The sequence below is a fragment of the Hippocampus bargibanti genome, linkage group LG20 (assembly GCF_051943395.1).
Source record: "Hippocampus bargibanti isolate YZ-2025 linkage group LG20, ASM5194339v1, whole genome shotgun sequence".
NCBI lineage: Eukaryota > Metazoa > Chordata > Actinopteri > Syngnathiformes > Syngnathidae > Hippocampus > Hippocampus bargibanti.
In genome coordinates, this window is record NC_142753.1 from 4,796,816 (window position 1) to 4,817,199 (window position 20,384).

At 41.3% G+C, this 20,384-nt stretch overlaps 1 protein-coding gene across 3 annotated transcripts in view; it reads right to left on the reverse strand.

The window, feature by feature from the left end:
- khdrbs3 (KH domain containing, RNA binding, signal transduction associated 3) overlaps positions 1 to 20,384 on the reverse strand; it is a 97,802-nt gene that overhangs the window by 48,944 nt on the left and 28,474 nt on the right. For all 3 annotated transcript variants that reach the window (XR_016113450.1, XR_016113451.1, XM_088986862.1), the window contains exons 4-7: positions 14,871 to 15,017; positions 14,129 to 14,268; positions 11,179 to 11,359; positions 3,010 to 3,092 (exon numbers count right to left, since the gene is read on the reverse strand). Coding sequence is in view for 1 of the 3 variants with exons in the window: in XM_088986862.1 (XP_088842988.1) it covers positions 3,010 to 3,092; positions 11,179 to 11,359; positions 14,129 to 14,268; positions 14,871 to 15,017 (551 nt within the window). In the remaining 2 variants the exon portion in view is untranslated. The remainder of the gene's footprint in view (positions 1 to 3,009; positions 3,093 to 11,178; positions 11,360 to 14,128; positions 14,269 to 14,870; positions 15,018 to 20,384) is intronic.

Here is a 20,384-nt window from a genome sequence, read left to right on the forward strand (position 1 = left end):
CATTCCCGTCTGCTCCCGGCTTGCAAAGGAAAGTGCTGAGTGCAAATGCCCCCACACCGACCCTTCTGATTGCCACCGGAGATTTCTATTTTATTTTGTATTTTTTTTCGCAGACAACAATACAAAAGAAAAGGAAAAACATCTGAAGCAAAAACAGCGCCGGTTCCTGTCTCCAGTTTAGTTTTGAAACAAAGCTCACGCGCAGTTAAATGCCAAAATCTTGATGGACACGCTGATTGCCCAATGGGATCTCTGATTACAAAGCTGACCCCGCCCCTCCAATGTCATCATTTCAAGAATGCTCGTGAAATCCGTTGACGAGAAATACAGCCATTCATCAGTTAAAAAAAAAGAAATAACAGCATTAAACGTCCAATATGCTTCTTTGAGCAGAAACCCTGCCCCCCATACCCCCTCAATCTCAGATACGGTCAAATTCCCACTGCAGCACCTGTCACTCCTCTTGATGAGCTGTCAACTTTGAAGCAGCATCGAGGCAAACAGCAGCATTGCAGGTGCCCGACCGAGTCTGACAGCTGGCGCAGCCAATTGGCAAAATTTATAGAAAGCGTGTGAGGGGGGCGGGGAGGGGGTGGGTGGTGGGGGGTTAAACGGCTCTGCCAAAGAGTGCTGGTAAATATAGCAAAGTGCACCAAAGAATAATAAACACATGGAGCTCGTGTTTTGGAGGAAGGCGTCCTTTACTTTAACACGTCGCTGCGTGCATCGTTGCAGCCATTTTGTTTTCTCAATTTGAGTTCTATTGGTTTATGTCGCAAAAAAAAAAAAAAAAATGTAATTCTGAGAATGCCAAGAAAGATGATTTTTAGCACCTATGCGGTTCTCTTGTCTTGTGTTAAAAATAACACATGCTCCAAAAAGGGATACGCCGCACATCTATCTGTGCACCGATGGGCCCTTGGGAACCAAAGCAAAGGTAAAGGGGAGGGAATGCGCTGTGAAAAATAAAAATGGCGTCTCTCAAGCGTGAAGCACAAAATAACACCCGTGATGGGTTACGAGTGATCCTTCGTTCCTGGTTCATGGCTTCTCAGGGTGTTGGAAGTAGGATGGTGAAATCAGCAGGAAGCCAGGTGTTGAACAGAATAAGTTAGTTTAATCTTGTAGACAGCAGAGACATCGTGGGAGGTCGGCCGAGGAGGGGCAGAAAGAAAAGAGAGAGAGAGAGAAGACGAACTGCGAGAGCATGTATAAGACGGACAGGGTGCGACGCAATAGGATGTGACGCAATGAGATGTGACATCATGTAAAGGCAGGCAGGATGACGTATCAGGAAGTCCAAAACATAAACAAACGATGCACAAAGATGTTTAAAGATGTTCGTATAGCGTATTACCCCAACAACCGGAGTCACCGCCAACCTGTGAGTGTGATCGCCAGTCGCTGACCTCAAGTCTCCAGCCGGGTGCCATTTTTTATTATTTTTTTTTTTCCCAAATTGCAAGACCCACCACTTGTATTTGCGGATACATTTAAAGAGTTTGCTCGAGTGTGCCGTCTTAACCTTAGCGTTGGAGTGGTTTGCTAGCTCCGCTGAGCGAAGCACTCTGAAGCCAGGAAAGCTTGTGTGTTTTGCTAACATGTTAGCATGAAAGCTGTGATGTCTTAAAGGACAACCGAGTTGTGTCCATAATTTGTAAAATGGCTTCAAATGACTTCTACTGGGCATATTTTAATACGATTTCACCGCATATAGCTATATTTTACGTTTTAAGACTCGCGCTGAACATTCAGGAAGTTTTTGAGTTGGTGACGAGTCCTCACGTTACGTCATGAAAGGACCCCCCCCCCCCCTTACCGAGAAAAAGACACATTGTAGCAGTCCTTCAGCACGTCAATGTATTTTGCTGTACTGTTTATCTGAAAACCTTGATGTTACATCCAAAAGCCGCCAGCATAGGGAGTCCAAGCTCCATGGAAGGAATATTTCAGCATGTGGAAACGGGCTGATTCATTCCTCAAAGCTCGGTGGCCATTTTCTTGCCACTTTTTCGGTGAGACATTCCCCCCCGCCCATTTGCCTCAAAATGACACGGAATATTTTTTTATTTATTTCAGGTCACAAGTGTGAAGTTGTAAAAGTTGCATTGTGCGAACAACACGGCCATTTTGTTGTCTAAGCATCTCTTAAGTTACAATATGTTGAAACAAGATGGAGGGTGTGAAAGGGGTGTCACACTATGATCCATCCTCCACCCCAACAACATAAACCCCAGGTGACATCAAGTTCATCCCGATAGAGCCATAAAGGAAAACATCGACCGGTTTGCTCAGCAAGGAGAAATACGACGACGTCCTGAGCCCTCAAGCTACTACCAATACAATCCGAGTGCGGACATTCCAAGTAGGACAACAGTCATTATTTCTATTTAAAAAATGGTGCTGACAGGCATGCATTGTTGTTAAAATACTGCGGGACACAAAGCAAAAGCCTTTTGACCTAGCGCGGCATGGGAAGTGTGATCGCTCCCTGGGTACAACAAAATCAATATTCCGCATTTATATGGAGGGCTTTTTGTTCAATGGACAAACATCCCCTTATGTGTGTTTACAATAAGTAGAGTTGCCACAAATTAACCCAAAAATAAATAAAATACAAGGCCTTAAATCGTGACTGTTTAAATGTAATTATGCGATCGACGAAAAAAACAACAAATAAACAAATAAATGAATAAGCAAATACATACAAAATAAATCAGAAAGAAAACTAATAAATAATGAATAAATAAAAAAAATAAACAAGTAAATTAATACAAACTAAATAAGAAAGAAAAACAAACTAATAAATAAAGAAAGAAAAGAGTTAATAAATACATGAAAAGAAAATAAGGAATAAATAAATACAAAATCAATAGGAAAGAAAAACAAACAAGTAAATTAATACAATATAAAGACAAATAAATGAACAAACACATAAATAAATATAAAAACAAATACACATATATATATATATATATATATATATATATAGGGGAAAACGCAACTTACTTTTGTCCTTGGTTGGCGTAGTTGTTGTCGTAGGATTCGTATCCTAGGTCATCGTACGCCGTTCCGTAGCCGTCGTCGTAGTCCTGAAAACAAAACATTCCGACATTGTAAATGTCATAATAATGAAGTTATGATCCTACCTAGGACGGTAGCATTATTTCTACTTACAAATGTACACGACTGATTGCCTTTTATTTCAACTTGCGAATCAACGTGAGAAGGAAGACTGGAACATTTCCTCCACGTGTTATGGAAAAATTTCGATGGAAAGGCTTAAAAAAATCATGTGGCATCAAAACAGGCCAATCTGTTTCCTCTACTTGGGCCGCGAGAGCATCAGCCGCCTCCCGCTTCGTATCCATTGAGTGACAGCGGGATGGGAGGACGCGTGTGGCGGTCACGTCTCATCACCGCCTCAAAGCCTGAGCCTTGAACATCTGTTTGGACTGTAGCAATGTATCCCCCCACTCCCCCACTCCGCCCCAAAACCCCTCGCCTCATCCGTCACTCTGCGTGACTTCAAAACTTCAAAGCCAACCGCTGCCCCACCCGTCCTAATTCGGAATAAACGGGACTGAACGCTGCACATAAGGTTTCGACCCTTAGCGACATGCCCCCCGACTCTTCCCCCCCTTCCTCCAACCCCTGAGCTAATTCCATCGTCGTCTGATTTGCATGCATGAAATTAATGTCTGTAAGATTTGGCCCCACAAGAAATGCTCATCACATCCGCTTTATAATGAAGGTACTAATGCCTGATTACGACTTCACTTTTTATTTTTTTTCCGAAACGACAGTCTTTGCTCGTTTGGCTTCCTGGTTTAAAAAAAAAATCCCTTTTTTCCTAACTCTTAGCAGTATTTATTTTGATTGTTGTAAAGTTATACCTGTTATCCAACTCGGAGAGTAGGCTGGGGCAAAAAAAAAATGTCATCAATTTTGAATAAGCAGCGACACAAAAAGTAAAAGCATGTAGCACGCTGGTGAAAACAGTCTTCGCCGTCAAAATAAAATCACTCCCGTACTTGTATACAGTCAAACAGTGCGCTGGAGAACAAAGTCAGCTGTCACATGTGGGGGAAAAGCATCCCCTCCCCCCCCAAAAAACAAAATTTCCAGAATGAGGACAAAATAACAGGCGTCCGTTTGAATGCGGAGCACACAGGCGCTTGCTTTCGCTTGCCGTGTAAAACTGGTCGCCGAAACAGAAACAATACGCAGCTGCCTCCACTTCAGAGAAATATTTACATTCTCGCTCAGCTCCCGAGAGGAAATACGCAGCTTTGATACAAAATTAATGTATGATCCAGATACTATAGTTCTCCGTACGGCCATTTAATCATAAATTAATAAGATTTTTTTACTTTTGTTTTCTTTTCATGAATATGGTGAGAATGTCGATGCGAGAATAATCAAGCTGGCAAACTCCAAAACGAGTTGCCGTATGTCACGATTTGCAAGGTGGTGGACCCCCAAAAAAAGCAGGCAGGAGGGTGGAGCAGGATGTATTTGACAAATTGTATGAAATAAATTCAGCAGGAACAAAATGTCAAACAACAAAGTCATCAGAAAGTCATCAAAACAAAAAGGTCCAAAGTAGCAAACAAAACCATGACTAAAACTTGATATATACAGTAAAGTCTCGTTATATCGATATTCTCGGGAGTCGGAAAAAATATCGATATAACCGGACTATCGATATATCCGATCCTGCGGCATGTAAATTTTCTCCTTGCGTTCATAGAAATAGTATCGTAATAAGCAGTACTATCGATATAACCGATATCGATATAATGAGACTTATATAAGACAGTAAAGTCTCGTTATATCGATATCGGATATATCGATAGTCCCGGTTATATCGATACTATTTCTATGCACGCGCGGAGAAAATTACATGCAAACAGGGTCGGATATATCGATAGTCCCGGTTATATCGATATTTTTTCGGACTCCCTTGAATATCGATATAACGAGACTTTACTGTATATATATATGTATGGCCAAAGTTATCAACGAGCCATCCAACACCTTCAAAGCAGTACAGATGACGGCTGAAGAAACCTTATCCTCGACGACTCAGCCATCGACGTGCTCCTGTCATTCTCCGCTCTTCAATTCGTAAATTTTCAAGTTGCTAGTTAGCCGCGGTAGCTTCCCCGCTACCATCATCAATTGCCGACACCTTAATTTCGAGACCGTGTTATCTTGACCACCATCATGACCACGAATTTGTCCCTCGTAAATGTGATGGTGTACCGGACATTGTTAGCGCCTCTTATTAGCGCTGCTGTTCTTAAGCATTCGTCTTGTTCGTTAGTATTCCGCTCTTTTCCCCCACCCCGAACTCGGCGCTGTCTGTTCAAACAGTTCCCTGGATGATGCACTCCATTTGTATAACCTTGTACTGAGGAGCATATTAACCTTTAACGGGCGTTATTGCCATTTATTGGAACTGCCACCCCCACCTCCCACCCCCCAGCCCCACCTTCCCCTTTTACAAGCAAGAGCTTGTCGACTGATAAATCACCTTGGCGGCGGATTCTTTTCTTCGGCGTCAAACGTGTGGAAAATTGTTTGAAATAAAGCGGCGGAAATCCAGCGACTGAAGCTATTGAGATATCTGATATCCACCACCTCTAACCCCCCCCCCTTTTTTTTTACTCGAAAATATCTCGGCGAGCACAATAACGCAACACGCTTGTAACCCTGCTACCCCTCCAACACGAGACAGGATTAGTGTGACAGTATTGGGGGGGGGGGGGCATAGCGCTCCCTAAGTGACTCTTTCATTTGTATGCCAGAGGACGGCTGAGAGGCGTGTTGTTAAAAGATAAGAGGTGGTAGGGAGGGGGGGGGACTCTGAGGCCACGGAAAACGAACAGAGGGCTGGTTTCTCTGTGTTACTACAACGCTATCGCCATTGCTCCATTGCTGCTCTGCAACCACACCGCAGCAGATAGGGATGACATCGATACCCCCCCACCCTCCCTCACTCGACTTCATTTGGGGGAAAATCAAGCCATTTCTTCAAACGGCGACCGGTAGGGTGTTTATTTTCCCAATTGCTAGAGAGCATCGGGCGTTTATCTGGGCTCAGGTGATTAACTCATGGACTGCCAGACATGTGCACAAATACAGTAAAGTCTCGTTATATCGATATTCAAGGGAGTCCGAAAAAATATCGATATAACCGGGACTATCGATATATCCGACCCTGTTTGCATGTAATTTTCTCCGTGCGTGCATAGAAATAGTATCGATATAACCGGGACTATCGATATATCCGATATCGATATAACGAGACTTTACTGTATGTCCACTCCAGTGCCAGGGTTTTTGTCATTTTCACTCAAATTGCTGGACCCACAGAATATGGAGGTTAAGGACTATGTAAACATTCAATGCAGCACAAGAAACCTTAGATCAGAGGTCTCAAACTCGCGGCCCGCGGGCCAACTGCGGCCCCCGAAAGAATATTTTGCGGCCCGACTTGATATGAAAGATTAATGTTAGTGCGGCCCGCATGATTGATATGAATGAAACTTGTGTGTGGAGCTGAACAAGTAGGCAAGAGAAGCCATGTTTGGGACAGTTCATGTTCAATATTTTCTTTATGCTTTATTAAAATAGTTTTCCTGTGTTTTTTTTTCAGTTGTCTGTATCTGCCTTACAATAATTAATTATTTTATTTATTTATTACTGGTTAATTTATTTTTTTATTAGTTTTTCCAGTTATTCATTTAATTCATTTTTGTGTGTGTTAAAAATAAAGATTTTGAGAACATTGGAATGTTTTATCTGTGCTTTTCTTGTGGAAATCCTGATGCGGACTAGCCTCACCCACACTCTGCCTCCAACGGCCCTCGGGTAAATTGAATTTGAGACCCCTGCCTTAGGCTCTCTTCTTTCTTTTCAGTTGATTCCTAAATTATAGGGTCTGGAGTTATATGAGCTTGAAATAAAGGCGCAGCATTTGCCTTTTGTACGCGTTAGCGCTTTGTTACAGCTTCAGGTGTTGTTAAAGCGCTATATAAATCAATAGGTATGTATTATATTTTGTACAGACACCCCCATTTCAAGCTCAGATAACTCCAAACCCATACAACTCAGGAATTAACTCGTTTTTTTCTGTAAAATAAGATAATCTACGGTTTCTTACGCTGCATTGAATGTTTATGTCGTCCTAAAACTCAATATTCTGTGGATCATGCAATTTGAGTGAAAATGACAAAAACCCTGGCACTGGATTGGACACATTTTTTGCACATTGTCTGGCAGTGAATTGGTTAATTCCTCGCGACGACTGCGCACAAGACTGCGATTATTCGGGACATGGTGTCCCATTAGCGCGATCGGGTACTTGTGGAAGTATGACTTTCATCGACCTTACCTACATTCACGTTTTCCATTTTTTGACAAAATCGTCTCTCAGATCGCGCGACTTTTATCTTCTCGCTTAAATCGCACCAATCAAAATTCACATCTTCCACCTGCTTCCTACCAAGCATGAGCCATTAATGAAACAGGAAATGCCTCTGCTTCACCTCCAGGCCGCAGCACGGACCAGCGGCTCATCAATTACACCCATCCAGCCCACCGGTCCGGGAGGCGTTTTAGATCAAAATGTGACGCTCGGCTCCCGCTGACCAGCGGATGACCTTCGCGCTTCACAAAGAGAACCTCGGTGTCCATCACTCTCCGCAATCATCTATCTGGACAAGTGTCTATTTGTCCATCCGTCCATCCGGCAGTCCATCCGTTGCGTTTAATTAGCAGCTGGGCATCATTTCCAATCACGATGCATTCAGGGTGTAGGAAATGAGAATGACAAAAGGAAAGCAAGAATGTGAAGAGAAAAAAAAAAAGATTCAGCGTATAAATGGACAAAGGGGAACAGTTGAACAGGATGCAATTAACACCGCTTGGCTCTCGGCAGGTCTCAACATGTGCCGGCCTGACGGACATGAGGAAAATACTTTTTTTTTGCCATTGAGCATGAGTGGGAATTGATATTGGAATTGAATAAGCCACACCAAATACGCGCAAACGGCAGATGTCCTTATTTTAGCATACAAAGAGCTTTGTGTACGGTTTTGTTTCCACACTCAAGTTTAGATCATATTTTAATATATTCATTCATTTCTTTACGCTACTCGGACAACAACATGCTACCAGCGACAAAAAAAAAAAAACTGTGCAGTCATTTCCATCCCATTGCTATTATTCGAGAAGCGCTAGATGTAAACTAGTCAAATTTTATAAAGCCATAGCATTGTAGTAGAATAAAAAGAACTGCTTTTGGATTACGTATATGCAAACAATACATTAATGAATCCAACAAGGCCATTATTTCTGTAAAATAGTAGATTACAATACATTAGATTAGATTAAATTACATACAATTAGTTTATACTACATTGCATTACATTAAATTAGATTAAAATAGACTAGATTATATTACATTATTTTAAATTTGATTAAATTAGATTAGCCCATAATTTATCTGTGTTCATATGAACACACTTGGTGTAAATGGGTTACATTTGATTTAATTATATTAGACTAATATTATATATTATATTATATTATATTATATTATATTTATATTATATTATATTATATTCACCCATTTACACAGAGCATGTTCAGATAAATTAATTTTAAAATACATTTATGTTGTTTCTTGCCACATAAATTATTATTACTTATATATATATAATTATACTATTGTTATTTATATACTTTGAATTTATTTGATACTCTGTTTTTGATTTTATTTGGCTTTTTTAAAATTTAATTTATGCCAGGCGTCATATGAAGACGCCTGGCATAAATAGTTTAAATTAGATTACATTAGAATAAATTAAATTATATTAAAATAGATTATATTAGATTAATCTTTATTAGTCTCACAATGGAGAAATTCACAATTCACAGCAGAAAAGTTATGAAAGTATCCTTTTGGCAGACTAATTGAACAACTACATCAGTAAATTACTCATGATGTACTCATCAGAATGCTTCAACTAGGTTATCCAGCCTGTTTTGAATTCGCCAAGTCCGTCTTCTCTCATAAAAAAAGAACAGCTGGAGTATGTTTTACGAGTCCGGGAATGAATGCATGTTTAAAATGAAGGCAAAGTGGGAACGTCGCTTTGTCATGTCACTGATGACTTACAAAAAAAAGGAGGTTTGTCAGCACCTGATGGCAAACACTTGCCGCGCGACAATGATAAATTCGGATAACACGCGGCAACTCATTCTGCTTCTAATTTGCCACGATGTGCGTCGATTTATCATCCGGCAGATGCAGAGATCTGTTTTTTTTTTTTTTTGTCCGAGCAGATACACAGGTGCCGATGTCGGGGCGCTGTAGTTTACAACGGTGACAATGATGGGAAACAGCTGGTGCGGGAGTCATTCCCTCGACCTCGGTGCATTGGAATCGCAGCTCGCCAAATAAAGCTGTCACATGTGCTTAGGGCACGGGCGGCCGGGGGTAATAACACACCACCGCTCTTCCGTTTCGGAACATTCGGATGTTGTGGAGGGCCTTTTGTTCAATGGACAAACATTCCTTTATGTGTGTTTACAATAAGTAGAAATAAAAATAAAATAAAATACAAGGCGACCTACCTTAAATGACGTCTCCGGACAAGTTGTGTCCATAATTTGTAAAATGGCTTAAAATGACGTCTACTGAGCGTATTTTACAAAGATTCCACCGCATATAGCTATATTTTACATTTTAAGACTTGCGCTGAATATTCCGGAAGTCTTGTTTTTGAGTTGGTGACTAGTCCGTACGTGACGTCACTGAAGGAACGCCCCTAACCGAAAAAGAAAAAGGACACATTGTAGCAGTCCTTCCATCACGTCAATGTATTTCACTGTGCTTATTTGGTCTGAAAACCTCATATTGCACCAAAAAGAGCCAGAAGAGGGCGACCAAGCTCCATGTAAGGAATTTATCAGCCTGTGGAAACGGGCTGATTAATTCCTCACAGGAGCTCGGTCGCCATTTTCTGCCTTTTTTGGGTGATACATTTCCCCCCAATGTTGCCTCAAAATGGCACGGAAAAATGTTTTTAATCGATTGCTGCTGTGAAATGTAAATTTCTCCACTGCGAGACTAATAAAGGCAAATCCAATCCAATCCAATCCAAAACATGTACGCTTTCCTCTTCAGAACTATTTGATTCATATTCATAACTGGATGTGTAACAAGAAAGCATATTCTCCGAATCTGAAGCCATTGTTTTGATTCTCCAGCAATGCAAGATGTCTTGGCGTGACGTCACGAACTGGAGGCGGGACTTTCTGAAAATGCCCAATTCGCAGCTCAATTTTTTGCAGATTTTGGACACTTTAAGTCATTTTTATTGGTGTTTTGCATTTGAATAAAAATATCATACTGCGTGTTTTGGATATTTTAGATGCTATAAAACGTTTTTCTGATGTCAGTTAAAAAACAAAAAAGTGATGTCGGTTGTCCTTTAAATGTAATTATGCAATCTCCTTTTAAAAAAAAGGAACAAATAAACAAATAAATGAATAAGCAAATACATACAAAATAAATAAGAAAGAAAACTAATACGAAATAAACAAATAAATGAATACAAACTAAATAAAAAAGAAAAACAATCTAATAAATAAAGGAAGAAAATAAATAAATAATAAATACATGAAAAGAAAATAAGGAAAAAATAAATAAAAAATTAATAGGAAAGAAAAACAAATGAATACATTAAGAAATAAATAGATTAATACAAAATAAAGACAAATAAATAAATAAACATATAAAAAAATAACAAATAAACATTCGGGTGGCCTCAACATTCGGATGTTGAGGCAGGAGCTTGCTGCTGGGCCCGTCCAGCTCGACAAAGTGGCAAAATATGTTTCTTCCAATAAATGCACAGAAAATTAATCTCAATTAATCTGTCGTCGATTAAATATCACACCCCACAGATCGTTTTTTTTTTTTAAATCACAGGCAAAAAAAAAAATCGAGCCGATCCTTTCATCCATCAATTTCTCATACTGCTCTGTAGCTGTTAAGGGGAACAAGCAACTGGAGCATATCCCAGATGACTTTGGGGGGACAAAAACGGAATAAATCGAGAAAAGATGAGACCGATTGATCCATCGGTAAGACTCACTTACATATTCGTCATAAGCATCCTGCACAATGGGCGGAACCGGTCGAAATCCAGTTGCCGGGGGGGCTCCCCTGGCTCGTTGCACCCCCCTCCCTCTTGCGGACGCCGTGCGGCTGGGTGGGGCTCCTCTGGGTGCCACTCCCCTCGGCATGGCCGTGTGCAAAGGGGGCACTCCGCCTCGACTCCTGATAGGGCAAATAAAGCAAACCTTGGGGCGAATGTCCGCAAAGTATTTCAGGATAGCAATGTGTTGTATATTAGCCATTCTAAAATAAAATAAAACGTTTTATTCTTTTTTTTTCTTATTTTATTCTTTTATTATGAGCACCTTGAAGCAGTAATTCATGCCTTTGTCACATCTTGCCTCGATGAATGTAATCCTCTTTACTTGGTTGTTGAAGCATGATGTAAAATAATATGTATGTATTGCATTGTATTTAGGACAGCCGCCCTCATTTCAAGCTCATATAACTCCCGACCCATATCATTGAGGAATTAACTCTTTTTTTTCCCCGATTTAAAAAAGAGAGTCTAAGGTTTTTAACGATGTATTGAATGTTTATGTAGACCTAAAAATCAATACAGGGAACATCCGACTGACGACCAGCTCGACTTATGACCACCCGTACTTACGACCACGACCTCCAGACCCTATTTTAAAAATTTTTATTCTACGCCTGGCACCGCAACGCGCTAGCAGGCCGGCAACATGTATGACAATTTTGGCCAGCCAGCCAGCATCTCACTCGCGCACAGCAACCGTGTGATGACAAAAACCCTGACACATTTTTGCACGTCGGGCAGTAGATGGGGGAAAAAAAAACATTTCCAGAGGTCTGGCCAGCGCTTTATCGGCACCCAAGCAAGAGAAAACAAAACGCGAACTAATACTGGAACTGCGCTCTACATCATATTTTCAATTCCCAAATAAATTAGGAAATGGCAATGAATGAGTTAAGAGTTCAAAAACACAAGCAAGCCACCTATTTGGAAACTACCTCTGAGATTTAGACCTGGACAGTCTTCTGACATTTGTCAACAGGCTGACACGGAACACCACATTTTTCTACGTATGAAGTCAAAGGTTGGCCGAGCTGGCGGTTTGTTAAAGATGTTAACGCTTTTAACGGGTTTTACCGGCTCAATCGTCTCTAAGGGCAGGTAAATGATGTGTAGAAATGGAAAGCGGAAAAAAAAAAAAAAAAAAGGCCCCAAAAGGTGGCTGTGGGGGTCATTTGCTTTCTATCGCTTTCATTCCGCGCGCGCAACCTGGGATTCGGCAGTCTGTCGCGGACAGTGGCGGATGTTTACTTGAAAGCAACCAGAATAGGCTGATGTCAGGTAGGTCAAAAGGGTTCGTTGAGGGCCAAGGTTTTTTTTTTTTTTAACGAAGGTTTTTTTTTTTTCATCCACACTGCTTGAATTCAAAGCAAAAAGAAAACCTTAGTGAAGAAAGCTTTCATTAAATAAGGTGGATTTTTGCATGCATGGAAGGCACTAATCATGCTACAAGTTAAAACGTTGCCAATTATATCCGAACTGGGAGCTACGTATCAACAACCTGAGTGTCCTTGGTTAACAGATTCTATCACGAGGCGTGTTGCTTTTCTTTAATTGCAAATATAAACAGATATGCACTTTGTGGTTTTTTTCCCCCTTCTTCAAAGCACTAAAACACAGAAAAAAAAATTGGAATGGCCACCAGTATTTTTATATTATGTGATGTCTCAAAGGAAGCGAGAAAGCTCAGAGGGATGGCGATGATGAAAGTAGACCACTCACTCGCAAATAAGGACTTTGATGCTAATATTTTCATTGTAAAAGAGTTTAAAAGCATCACATTTCAGAAGACGCCTCGTTGATCGATTCCTGATTTGACCTGGTATGGAATTTGTTGATAAGCCTCTTGAACGCTACATGCAATTATATCAGTATGGGTTTTTTTCTGAAATAACGCATGACAAATAAATCATGCTCACGGAAAGTGCATCGTTTCAGAATTTTCTGAAATTTAAGTCATTCACTGCCAGATGATATTCAAAAATGTGCCCACTCCAGTGCCAGGGTTTTTGGAATTGTCACTTGAATTTGAGGACAGATAGAATATCTATCTATCTATTCACTTTTGAGCTGGCTGGCTGTCTAGCTAGGTCTCTGTTGCCAATCGATTGGCTAGCTAGCTAGCTTTCTATCTATTTCAGTTACTTCCGGGTTGAGTGAACGCTGGCGTGTGTGGCTGCCGCTGCTCACCCGCAGAAAAACGTATCCTCTGACTGTAAAGTGACCTTGACAGTTTTTAAAGGCGCTTGGAAAGGAAATGTATTATTATTATTGAGTTTTAGGACTACATAAACATTCAGTTTAGCGTTACAAAGCTCTTCTTTCATCAGAAAACAAGAGTTAATTCCTAAATGACATGGGTCTGGCGTGATCTGAATTTGAAATGAGAGTGGATGTCCAAAATACAATGCAATACATACATATTGGTTTATGTAGCACTTTAACAACAGCTGATGCTGTTAAAAAAAAGCGCTAACATGGAAAAAAGGGAAATTCTGCCCCCTTGTGGAAAAGAAAAAACATTGGCAGAGGCTATGGCCAGCGCTTTAGCAGCACCCAAGCAAGAAAAAACAAAACACAAATTCGGGAATGGTGCTGTGCGTTATATTTTCAATTTCCGAATACATTTGTGAATGGCAGTGAATGAGTTAAAAATCTAAACAAAACCATCCCAAGTAGTTTCCATAAAAATGACAGAAATTAGCCGCATGCTGCTGCAGCTCTAAAATGACATTCATAAACCGAGCAGGACCCCTATGTGACCACCAGCAAAGAAGAAAATGCCATCTCAGAGCAAACGGGTGCGAGTGCGCAAACAAACACACAATGGCGAAGAAGAAGAAGAAGAAGAAGAAGAAGAAGAAGAAGAAGAAGAAGAAGAAGAAGCAAGTTACCTGGGAGGTCCAGGCACAGGCGTCCCTCTCGTACGGGTGGCTGACTTGCCCCTGACCGCTGGGACCTTGGCATCTTCCGAGCCTCCATTGAGGTACGTGAGTTCCTGTAGCTGGGCCTGTCTGATTTCATCGTTGTAATCCTGCGCACACACATACATACATTTACAAAATAAAATAAAAAACTTGTGTGCGTGCAGCCAACCCCCCCCCCCCACACACACACACACACACACATATACACACATTTTCAATTAAACTGTATTCAATTACAGATTTTATCTCCAGGGAGACATCACCAGGAAGAACTAATTAATATACGTTGGAGTGCTGCTGTTCATGAGACAGCAGATAGCACAAAAAAGAAAGCACACACATACACACACACCTCCATTTTCCTTTTCACGCAACCACACAGCTACATTAAAATACATCTGCAAAAGCATTTAAATGTTTTTTGACATGAGCCGTGTGTGATCCGTTGGGATAGAAAAAAAGAACACCACCAGTGAGCGGGGGTGGTGTTGGCCGGCTGGTTGGGTTGGGCTGCAGATAATTAATGAGATGTAAATTAGTATGCTGAGAGCATCGCAGAGATCATCTATAATAAATGGCGGGAGAGTAAATAAAACTATGTGTGGGGTAGGAGTACCCCAATGTGAATATGTATGTGACAAAAAAGGGCATCGTCCCACTGAGGACATTTTCCACATTTAGAATGTGTGTATATTTGTGTACTCCATACCGGTATGAGAAACTTCTTGATCTCCTCTAAGGCGTGACCCATCCTGGCGTAAGCTTCAGCCGGCGGGGCAAACACCTCGATGAGGACGTGCAAGTCTTCGTTGAGGTGTTGGTATTTGGCTTCGCCACTCTGGCGTAGCTCTTCTTCCTGGCGGGGATGAAAACATTGCCGCTTAAATGGGATGCCAGTTAGCTGTCAGCTTGTGCGATTGGCCCACAATCCCATGACGGCAAAAGAAGGATGCTTTACTGGAGGAAATAAGTCTTGGTGGGGTAGTGGAGAGGGGCACTTGTAAACAGGCATGCTTTAAATTATTTGGACTGCAGCCTTCAGTCACCACTGATCGCTTTTCAAAGGGAGACCACCCTTTGATATTTCAATGATAAATTCATATACTGTATATACATCATATATATATATACAGTAAAGTCTCGTTATATCGATATTCAAGGGAGTCCGAAAAAATATCGATATAACCGGGACTATCGATATATCCGACCCTGTTTGCATGTAATTTTCTCCGTGCGTGCATAGAAATAGTATCGATATAACCGGGACTATCGATATCCGACATCGATATAACAAGACTTTACTGTATATAGTGTGTGTGGCTGGCTGGCTAGCTAGCTAGCCGGACAGACAGACAGACAGACAGACAGACAGACAGATATCACACGTTTTATATCTACATCTACATCTACTAGCTCAGATATATATATATCTATATATATATATATATATATATATATATATATATATATATATATATATATATATATAGATCGATATCTATATCTATTTACATTTATATATCTACATTTATATATACTGTATATACATGTATACATTTTCACACGCACACGTTTATTTTTCTACACTGTTAAATGGTTTTAGCAGGAGAAAAAAGTAAGATGAGAAATGATCGCATGTAAACAGTGGCAGGCTGCAGACCTCGCACAAAAACAGGCCAGGATCATGTTGATGGCGGGAAATAGGACGGCAAAAGCCTCAAATGTCTCCGATAACATCACGTGAAGAAACATCAGGTTCCGTGTCCCACTTTCTCCATTTTTTTTTTTTTACACCAAAAGAGACTTCTCCGAGGGCTTTCCGATAGGCGCCGCTTCTCCCACCTCAGCGCCATGCGAGCCGGTGTCTGATGTCATCTAATTATAAATAACCTTCTTTTAAGAGCGGCAGTGATATGCTAATGAGATGCTAATTTTCTCCATAAATCTATTGCTTTTACCGAGCTGCCTGTGTCGAGTGTGGACGCAACAACGGGAGGAGGGACGCAGATCTGGACCCGTTTTTTCCCTGTCACGTGTTGTGGATCATTTACATTGGTGGGGGGAAAAAAGCATGAGAAAACAATCAATCACTGCCAGGGTTTTTGTCATTTTCACTCAAATTCCAGGACGCACAGAATATTGAGTTTTAGGAGTACATAAACATTCAATGCATAAGAAACCATTGAGACTCTGTTCTTTTATTAAAAAAAGAGTTTATTCTTAAGTTATCTGAGCTTGAAATGGGGGCTGCTGTTGAAAATATAATACAATATTGATTGATATAGCGCTTTAACAACAGCTGAAGCTGGAATAAAACGCTAACATGGAAAAAAGGAAAATGATGCCCCTTTGTGGAAAGGAAAAAAAAAACATTGCCAGAGGTCTGGCTAGCGTTTTATCGTCACGCCAGCAAGAAAAACCAAAACTCGGGAATGGCGCTCTACGTCATATTATCAATTCCCGAATAAATTCGCCAACGGCACTGAATGAGTTTAAAAAAATGGCAAACAAAAAATACCCCAGAGCATCAAAAACAAAAAAGCTCAGAAAACGTCATGCCCGTACACGAAAATGTCTTGAACTCAGCACCTTGCACCTCATGCTGGAAAGCTAGCCGCGGGTGTGATATCTTCACTCGACATGGTTGTCTGCATCTGGATGCTACGTTATCAGGCGATAAGACGCACTCCCCTGATCCCACCGTGTCACTAAAGCGGCCTTCCGCGACAGATGACGCGTGTCTGCTTCTTTCCATCTACCTGCCTTTCTTTGCGCCAACCCCGCCTCCGCGATATATGGCTGTTTAGCTCTGGAAACACGCCGGAGCCGCTGCAGAGGCCGCTTAGAATGGGTTTAACATAGCTAAACAACCGATACCATTTTTTTTGTTTCCCGACATCAGAAAACCGTTTTATGGCATCTAAAATACTCAAAACACGCATGCTGATATTTTTAGTCAAATTCAAAACACCAATAAAAATCAAAAAAGTCTCCCAAAACTGCCACAAAATGAGCTCGAAACTGGGGAGATTCAGAAAGTCCCTCCCACTTGTTCGTGACATCACGCCAGGATACTCCTTCACAAACTGCCTTGCTCCAGAATCTGATTCTGAGAATCTGATGCTTTCTTGTTACTCATCCAGTTATGAATATGATTCAAATAGTTCTGAAGAGGAAAGCATAAATGTTTGCAATCGATTAAAGAAGTCCTTCCATATCAATTCGAGCCGTCTGGACTCCAATGTAGCGTCCAGAAAATGCACAAGATGGCGCACAAGCTCTTTTGGAAATGGGCTGATTAGTCCGCTTGGAAATTGTGTAAACTTAGACCTTCTTTATACGTGTTACCGCAATTGGCTGTGACACACAATTCACCATCGCGTTATTTACGTAGTTTTCCTTCTAATTTCGCGATCAACACGGTGATTTCAGACGAAAAGAAAGTACCCAAAATGCATCGTGTGTCGCTTTCTCGGTCAGGGGCGTTCCCTCCGTGACGTCACTTAGGGCATCGTCATCAACTCAAAAACAAGTCTTCATGAATATTCAGTGCGAGTCTTAAAACGTAAAATATAGCTAGATGTGGTGGAATCTTTGTAAAATGCGCTCAGTAGAAGTCATTTGAATATTAAAAGAAAAGGACTCAATGGGGGGTGGAGGTATTATATTGTGATGCTAGGTAAGGAATTCTGGCCGGTCCACAGCATCAGATTGACGCTGTGAAGTAAAATGTCGTCATTTCTTGACGAAGAAAAGAAACGCTGGCGATAACAGCTTTCAAATCAGCATGAGGGCAATTTGCCACGACATCACGTCTTCTGGATGGCGAAAAAAATAAATAAATCCTGTGCGACACGGTTTGATGACAAAAGAGGCCAAGTAGGTTCAATGATGATTTTGTTTTCTTCTTGGGTGATGTCGTTTGATTTTTTTAGCACATCTGATGAGAGGAGGCGACTGGCTAAAAACGAACAAAGGACACAAAAAATATATATATTGAAATACCGTATTTTCCAGTGTATAAGGTGCACCCAAAAGCCACACAATCTAAGAGGTCTGTTGTAACTGACTGTTGTGAGATTGTTCCCACATAGGCATAGTCAAGCTGATGAGGTGATATCAGTGCGATTGGGGCAATCAGAACCAGTCATAGAACGTAATGAGACAGACAAAAGAAGTAATCAGATTAGCTTCAGGGTGTAGTCCACTGCTCCCCCCAACCTTAGAGCAGGGACCTATCCGAGCAGAAGTCTGGCCACCTCTGGACAGTAGGGATATATACAGTATATAGCGCAAGAGCTACAAGCAAAATTTTAGTTTGCTGACGAAGCTTTTCGGATGAGGAGCGAAACGTCCGACACCTTCAAAGAAGTACAGATGACGGCTGAACAAACCTTTTCATCGATATATTGGGAAAACGAATCGATTTATATACAGTATTATATTTGGAAAACTTTTTTTTCATTCATTGACGACATTCATTGAAGGCCTTATATATAAATAATAAATAATAATAAAGTAATAAAGTGTTTGTCTTGTACTCATATCATAGAGAACATGGGGCAAGTTGTTAAGATTGCACAACTGTCCATGTTTTTATGTTCCTGTTGAGTTTATTATTTTCCTTTGTGTTGACTATTATGTGAAGCGCAGCTGCAGCTATATAAATTAGGATGTATTGTATATGGAAAAAGTTTGAAAATACACCATTCAGCGGGGGTGCGCCTTATACACCGGAAAATACGGTAGTAGCCAAGAGAAAATGTACTCAATGGAATGTTATTCCATGCATTTTGAGCAGTACATCGATTCGCGTCAGCTTGGTTGATCGGTTCAACAAGGTAAAGCACTACATTATCTGTTGTGATGACAACGCGCACCGGTTCATCATCTGCGGCGGGAAGAAAAGCAGTAATTGTTTACCTCTTTACGATGTGCTCCGTCGCAAATGAATTCTTTCTTTCTTTAGATGACGGGGAGCGTGGGGCCTTGGCGGTCTAATAAATTGCTAAGCGCTGCGTATATGATAAGCTAGTATTTGAAACGCCAAAAAGTCCAAATAAAAAAAGACAAAAGGGATACGCCTTGGCGATTAAAATACAAATTCAATCACACCGGGCTCACCGTAAGCCAAGCACGGTAAATTCAATTTTCGGCCGACGAGGGGATAGTGAGAGAAAGTTCCCGGGGAAGAAAATGGATGAGTTAATTACGGTGCGAACAAGAGGGGGTCGTGCGACGCAGATGCCTCTACATCATGGCCGTCTTGACAGCGGCAGGACAGCTGAGGTGCCATATCCCCTCCACGCTGATATTTTTTTGTCAACAAGAGCAGCAAATATTCGGGCAATTATCCCGCCGCTTTGCAGCATCTGAGGGACTTATCTTCCCGACGCGCCGCTTCGTGACTTGTGCGATGGCATTTCCGTCCTCTGCGCAAAATGCACGTGGGAATGTTTCACCAGCATTGAAATATAATGATAGAAATAGAATCATTGAAGCGTGGCTGCGAGGAAAGAGGCGGCGGTATTTTTACTCCCGCTTGAAAAAGCCATCGACCGTTTTGCCTGTGCGCGCGACCTGACTTCCTGGTTCACGCTTGCATGATATTTCCGAGCCTACAGTGGTGCATTCTTTTGAAATTGGCACCTGGAAAGTCAGCAAAAAGGCTGAGCGATGCACCTCCTTATCACCCCCTCCCATTAATAAAAAAGAAAAGCGAGCTAAAAGCTGAACTGCCTGGTCTTAAATCGCACAGCAGGCAGGTGCGGGTGTGCTGGGGTCAGCACATCTCCATGACGGATCTCTTCCCGGACCATCTTGAGACTATTGATCACCATAATCAAAAAGAATGTGCCGTATGATAACAAGAGTCATTGCGGCCGACAATTCGCAGACGCCGACGAGCCTGGCCAAGTCGATTTATAATGCCCCCCATCCTGTCCACCCACCCGCACTAACAAAGTCTGTAATCAATCCTGATCCTCCCGAACTACGGTTGGCGTCAATTTATACGTTGGCTTCAGGCATCCGTGTAATTGTTGATAAATAGGCTCCGTTAAGCATGAATGTTACCTCAAATTTCTCTTTTTCGGGATTCAAGTCAGAATGAAGTGCCGCACTGTGGTCCGAAAAACGGACAGTGACCATCACGTCCTTCTTTCACTTATAAGATCGCAAATCAGCCTTTTTATTGGAGTGAATATCCATAACAAGTAACTTA